The sequence below is a fragment of the Seriola dumerili genome, unplaced genomic scaffold (genome assembly GCF_002260705.1).
Source record: "Seriola dumerili isolate Sdu_G_001 unplaced genomic scaffold, Sdu_1.0 BDQW01000388.1, whole genome shotgun sequence".
NCBI classification, from domain to species: Eukaryota; Metazoa; Chordata; class Actinopteri; order Carangiformes; family Carangidae; genus Seriola; species Seriola dumerili.
Window position 1 is genome coordinate 545,547 of NW_019174643.1, and position 7,196 is coordinate 552,742.

A 7,196-nucleotide genomic window follows, 5' to 3' on the forward strand; every position below is an offset into this window, starting at 1 on the left:
CTTACAACCTACAAGCTGTTTCAGACATTCAATTGCCTTTTCTAGAAATCCAAGTATTGTATCAGTTTAACATCTTTAGTAGGACCCAATAGACTTGTGGCTTAGAGCCCTAGACTGGGTAGGGGAAGTCAGAAACCATTGACAAACTGACTAACACAGTTTTTGTCTTTTCTCTAGATTATTGCCATCAAATGGTCACAAACAACCTTTTTGCGTTGTTTTGTCTCCACTCCTTCGACAGTCAACTTTGCCTCTACAGCAGCTTCAGTTGAGTTTGATGCAGCCTGCTGCTGCATTTGTGAAGCATTTGTCTTGGTCTCCAGCCCTTGTACAGATGATTCTGGTTCTGGCAGAGTACTTTGCTGGCTTGTGATGAAGCTTTGAAAGAGGTTTCTGGAGTTCTAATGATGGTCTGAGGACTCTGAGTATCAATGGCTGAAGTAGGCTTAGGAACTCCCTCTGTGGTTTGAGATGTAACAGTAGAAGGTTTAGGCGGAGAAAATCTGGTCTGGTCTCATCTGTAGTGGTTGATGGTGGACTCTCACTGGATTTGGCTGGGTACAGCCTCTGGATTTGACTGTTTTTCCCCTATCAGCACAATTTTAACTTCCATGGTCTCTGCAACTTCAACTCCTGTTACCAAAACTCCATTGGTTCAGTGTCTTTGGCTTCTTTCACCTCAAAATCAACCTTGGCAAGTTCTGCTTGGTGCTTCAATTCAGAAACTGTCACATTTCCTGTTTCAACAACTTTGGCTGTGTCTTCCAGCACCACTACAGGTTCTAGAGCCGTTGTTTCACAATTCTTTAGACTTGGACGTCTCTACATCAGGGAGATTTTCTGAAGCCATAGAATTGGATGGCACATTTATGCTTTTGCAGCTGTTTCTTCCACCTTTTCTTGCGTCACAAACTCCTCCTGCAGTCAAATTTTCCTCAGTTTTTTGGGTTTCTGGGAAGTTGAGGCTGTTTCTGCTTTGGACACCAAGACATTTGTGCCTTTAGTTGGTCCAGCAACAGTCCTTAGTTGCTGATTCATCAACCATGCTGTCTCTGTCTGTGGGGCCACACCTTTTTACCGTTTTAGCCTTCAGCCGGGTTGAGACATTTTTTGCTTTGGAAACCAAGACCTTTGCTTTTAGTAACATTTGCTGAGCCTGTTAACTGAGCCTTTTGCAGCAGTTTTCTCCTTTTTAATCCGTTATGTACTGATAATCAGATTTTTTGGCTTCAGAGGGTAAAGAAAAGGCTTTGCAGGGCAATTAGGCAAATTTTTGTGAGCTGTAGGGAGAAGATCCTTTGTGGGAGTACTGGTAGTTGTGGATTTAGTGGTTTGAGGTTTAGAGACACTGGAAATGGCTGGGTTTCTGTGAACAAAAGAGAAGTTAAATGGTTGTTAAAGCAGAGAGAATAATTTAAGAAATGGAAGTTCAAGGGAATGGTTTGGATATATTTTTTTTATATGTTCTTCACAATAAGATATGCACTGTCCTTCAAAAGTTGCACTTCCTGATAGATGACTGTTAGTTAGTGTGATGTGTTACCTCATTGTTTGTTTTTAAATTAACAAACTAAAATGACATTTCAACACATACAGGAGGTGGACAAGTATCGGTAGATCATCCTGTAGAGTTTTACAGAATAATAAAATTTTGTGCCATGTTGTAAATTTTTAGTTGTTCATTATTGTTGTGTGTAGTGTAAAAAGTGTATATACTCGTGTCCATCCTGTGCACACTAAATGTTCACTGATTTTTTTGTATGAGGAAAATCCCAAAAGGTGAATAAAACCAAGAGCAGTAAATTCTGATATATACACTATATTGAAAGACTCTTAGAAAAAAATTGAATTTTTTTTTTTACTGAGGAGACAAACGGACAGACAGTGACTGAATATTTTATAGTAATATACTGACAAGGACGAATAAAACATCTAGCCTATCACTGTTAAAAAGAAGGTCTGTGTGGAAGAATATCTATTACTTCTGAGAAGTCGTCTTTCGCTCCTTAGAAACGAGTATCCTGTAAACAAACCAAATGACATTTGTTATTCTAGATTAATCTGATTATTGACGACTGTCAATATACAAACAGTCCAAGCCCATAAGTATTTTTCACAGTTAACACATTTTTTGGTCTTCAGGCTTTTTGCTTCAGAACATTCGATTTGAAATAAATATACACAGGCATATACATATTATTAAGCTGTTCCTTGGAACTTTTAATGCAGTATCCATTATTTTACTCCAAATTGAATGTGCTGAAGCAGAGAGTCTGAAGACCAAAAATTTGTGAAACTGTCCAAAGAACTTTAGACTATATATTTCCTTGGAATGGACAGAGACAGATAATAAAAAGTGTAATACCTTTTCTCTTGGCAACATTGACGATCATTTCCTATTTCACTCGTCAGAAGCTCTATATACACTCTTCGAGTTGTAGCTTAGGCCATCTTCCTCCTCTTTTCTCAGTATAAACACGTACGATTGCCTTCAGTCTAAAGTCATAGACATCAGTTCACATATACGTTGTATTACTACAACCCATTCAGGACCTTCTCTCAAGCTACAATTCCAAACATATACCAGACCTGGAAATTGACCATTCACCCTTACGTTTTAGTCAGCTTCTATAGCTTCGTCAAATGTGTGAGTATTTCGACTCTTTTTCTTCTCGTGATAGAACATGTTTGTGATAGGACTTAAAAACGTCAGCTTTTAACGTCATCTTCGGTATACATCCGCCAGTGTTATGTCACGCCGAATAAGTACGACTGATTCTCAGTTGTTATTCTCCATAAACATGCTGTCCGCAGCTCAGTGACCCAATCATTGGTGAGAGAAATTGAGAAGGGATAAATCCCTTCTAGCTTCACCCATTGGTTGGAGGTAAGATTTACTCTCATACTGCGCTCAGAGAGAGGAGTTGGGGTGGGTGGTGTGTGGTGGAGGGCGAGGGGTGAGTGGGGTGGAGAGAGGTGCGCGCGGGGGGGGGTGTGCGCAGGCGAGGCGGAGGAGTCAGAGCGAGCAGGCGTTGGGCGGAGGGCCAGGAAGCATAGGAGTGTGAGGGGTGGTGAAGAAAAATATAACACCAATTAACAGACTCTCCTCGCTGCTAAAACACAAAAGAGTGCTAGACTCATCTGTTTGTAATCTGTTATAAGTAGCATGATACAAAACTGACTAGACTACGTCTCTATTAATGATTATGAGGGTGAGAAGAGTTACACGAATGGCATTCTTGTCTTTTGCACTCATGATCAGTTCTACATACATAGATCGATCTGAATATTTGTCACATATAGCAAATCACTCACATTTCATCACTATTACGCTTTATAGGACTTTAGTGGCGCTCAACATATTTGCGATCCTGTAACTACATTACAACCGACTATTCAGGTTATTAAAAACCAAACACACACGTGACTCAGCACCGCAACCCTAAAGGAAATACGGTTACAACTTTTTCTGCTGACGACAGCTATCACGATTCACACACGACACCGAAGCGACAAACAGAGAGACTACGCAAACCCTTACGCTTCTCTTGTGAGTAGAATAATCGACGCACTTGCCTCGTTCTTCTGCAGTAGTAGTGAGAGATTTGCTTGTGGTAACGTACATTCGATATAGTCATTTCCTTCTTCCTTGCTGTTGAAAGCCTGAACATAATAGGTTACCAAGATCGCGTTTCATGAGGACCAGAGGGCGGGTGCATGAACACTTTCTCTTCCCCCCGAGCGAGTGGGCCCAAGCACTTAGTGGGAATCGCTTCTCTCCTCCTTGAGGGTAAATGTTGGTGTCGGGTGACGATGTCGTGCACAGCGAGCAAGTCATGGTATGACTTCGATTGAATTGTGGAAAGACGTGTCGAGATAGCTGTTGGTCTGAGACCCAATCATGCGCGAGTTACACCGGCTTCGAGAGGGACACAAGGTTAGTCAAGTTTTAAACTACAGCCCTCCGCTGTCATCAGACTATTGCTTAATAAATTTCGAACATGAGAGCCCACATTGGTGCCACTGGAAGCAGTGTAGTAGCCAAGGGACAAAGGTTGAAAAGACACTGTCAGAACGTGTAACGACTCTTTCATCAGATAGATTTTTGATATGTGATAAGCCTCACAAGAGCGCGACAACTGCGGCGGAGCACGTTAATCTGTGATAAAATGTAGAAATATAATAGATGGTGAGTACTATATATCATTTGGAACATTGTTACAAGGTCGTGATACATACACATCCGAGGCGTGACAATAGTTCGATCTTATGTAATGTGCGGCACTTTTATGACAGAGAGTCTAGAGCATTTTTGAGCTCATTCATCTCCTTGCCATTCTTCCCTTATCATTCGTAAATAACCTTATCTCCTTTTCTGTCTTGTGTGCCTCGATAGCTGTTAGAATTATTGATCTGTATAATCTTGGGGAGAAGCAGTATTATATTAGCATCTCTAGACTCATCCTAAATACTTTTCTACAATAATTTCTCAAACAATACAAGCAAGGCCATGTATAAAATAATATAATATAAATACTTAGTCTGCGAAAAAATGAAAGCAAAGGTGCGAGGATATATGAATGTCAACAAAGTAGTCTTATTATTTGTTCCCTTTTTCATGATATTATTTTATTACTGATAGAGAGTCGACATGATTACAAAGAAACGAGTTTGAGTAATATAAAGTTAGAATGTTGGCATGAGTTATGCACACCTTGATAGAAATTAAATTTTGCAGTTTTCTCAAACCTGATTTTCCAAGTAGTTTCTTCTACTTTGCTACGTGTAGTATCCTAAAGTGCAGGTTTGCTCTGCCTCCGTACGCTTCTCACTTTTAAGAGTGTGAAGAAGTGCTGAAGGGAGAGATCTCCCGACATCTCTCCTTTGGGCGGTATAATGTCAACAGATCAAGTCTATATCCACTATGAGCAAAGCTTCCAACAAACAACACATTCATTTGGATACCGCAACTAACAACATTGTCTAGTGGATATCCGTCCATACAGTCTTCACCCCCCTTGGGATCTTCTTTCACGGCTCCTCGGAGCATGGTCCTCGCTTGAATCTGCCTTCCATTTCGTTATACTCGTGTCCGAAGACCGTTTCTCATCTTCCTCCTCTCTACTGGTGGTTTTGCTGGAAAAGGACGTCTCTCTATAATGAAACTTACCGTTGAAACGTAGCATTCAGTGAGTTCACGCGCAAGTACACTGGCTTAGATCAGTAGTGTCACAGTTGGCTAGGAATTCCCGGTCATACCGTGGAGACCGTGAACACACACACCACACACACACACACATCACACACACACACAGACGCCACAACAACACACCACGGAACGACACACGGGACACCTTAGACAGCGACACACACACACACACACTACACACACACATCGTAATCATAAAATGCCCAGCCCACAGATTCTATCCTAATAAACGTTTCACCAAAGACATTTTCTTAATGACATTCAAATGAATACTGTTGATGCAGATTTCCACAATATAATGCACGCAAGATTAATAATAGCCCTGGAATCTCCTCTGTTTCCACCCAAATACATAATTCCATGTGTTTCATCTCAACAGTTACTTGCCACATGCTCTATTCCAGTAATCTCCTCTCTTTGTTGGATCCAGGCTGACACCAAAAAGTAAACCTTGACCATGAACATGACCCATAGTCTAATTTTCCATCTAAGTAGAATGATATCTGAGACACGTTCCTGAGATATGTGTTAATTAAAACATATAAAACTACAGTGTATTTGAAAATAAAGTTTGGTGGGACGGAGCCACATGTGGCCATACAACAGTTGTGTGTAACGATAGCATAATAACATACACTGTCTGCTCCTATAAATACCCTATAATCTGCTACGACAAACAACCTATTTACCTCAGATTAATTAACATTTCTTAAAACCTACAGCTGTTTTCAGACATCAATTGCCTTTTCTAGAAATCCAAGTATGTATCAGCTTTAACATCTTTAGTAGGACCCAATAGACTTGTGGCTTAGAGCCCTAGACTGGGTAGGGAAGTCAGAAACCATTGACAAACTGACTAACACAGTTTTTGTCTTTTCATCTAGATTATTGCCATCAAATGGTCACAAACATACCTTTTTGCGTTGTTTTTGTCTCCACTCCTTCGACAGTCAACTTTGCCTCTACAGCAGCTTCAGTTGAGTTTGATGCAGCCTGCTGCTGCATTTGTGAAGCATTTGTCTTGGTCTCCAGCCCTTGTACAGATGATTCTGGTTCTGGCAGAGTACTTTGCTGGACTTGTGATGAAGCTTTGAAAGAGGTTTCTGGAGTTCTAATGATGGTCTGAGGACTCTGAGTATCAATGGCTGAAGGCTTAGGAACTCCCTCTGTGGTTTGAGATGGAACAGTAGAAGGTTTAGGCGGAGACAAATCTGGTCTGGTCTCATCTGTAGTGGTTGATGGTGGACTCTCACTGGATTTGGCTGGTACAGCCTCTGGATTTGACTGTTTTTCCCCTTTATCAGCACAACTTTTAACTTCCATGGTCTCTGCAACTTCAACTCCTGTTACCCCAAACTCCATTGGTTCAGTGTCTTTGGCCTCTTTCACCTCAACATCAACCTTGGCAAGTTCTGCTTGGTGCTTCAATTCAGAAACTGTCACATTTCCTGTTTCAACAACTTTGGCCGTGTCTTCCAGCACCACTACAGGTTCTAGAGCCGTTGTTTCAAATTCTTTAGACTTGGACGTCTCTACATCAGGGAGATTTTCTGAAGCCATAGATTTGGATGGCACATTTATGGCTTTTGCAGCTGTTTCTTCCACCTTTTCTTGCGTCACAACTCCTCCTGCAGTCAAATTTTCCTCCAGTTTTTTGGGTTTCTGGGAAGTTGAGGCTGTTTCTGCTTTGGACACCAAGACATTTGTGCCTTTAGTTGGTCCAGCAACAGTCCTAGTTGCTGATTCATCAACCATGGCTGTCTCTGTCTGTGGGGCCACACTTTTTACCGTTTTAGCCTTCAGCCGGGTTGAGACATTTTTTGCTTTGGAAACCAAGACCTTTGCTTTAGTAACATTTGCTGAGCCTTTAACTGAGCCTTTTGCAGCAGTTTTCTCACTTTTAATGTTACCTGTTGCAACGTTTTTGGCTTCAGAGGGTAAAGATAAAGGCTTTGCAGGGCAATTAGGCAAAGTTTTGTGAGCTGTA

The 7,196-nt window shown here is 41.2% G+C and overlaps 1 protein-coding gene across 1 annotated transcript; it reads right to left on the reverse strand.

Annotated features, from left to right (window-relative positions):
- Window positions 1–6,123: 6,123 nt before the first annotated feature.
- On the reverse strand, window positions 6,124–6,964 carry LOC111233318 (mucin-5AC-like; the record flags this gene model as incomplete). Its single annotated transcript, XM_022761104.1, is given in 1 exon segment — window positions 6,124–6,964. A coding segment is annotated over 1 exon segment (841 nt), but the record flags the coding sequence as incomplete, so codon positions are not given.
- Window positions 6,965–7,196: the final 232 nt, after the last annotated feature.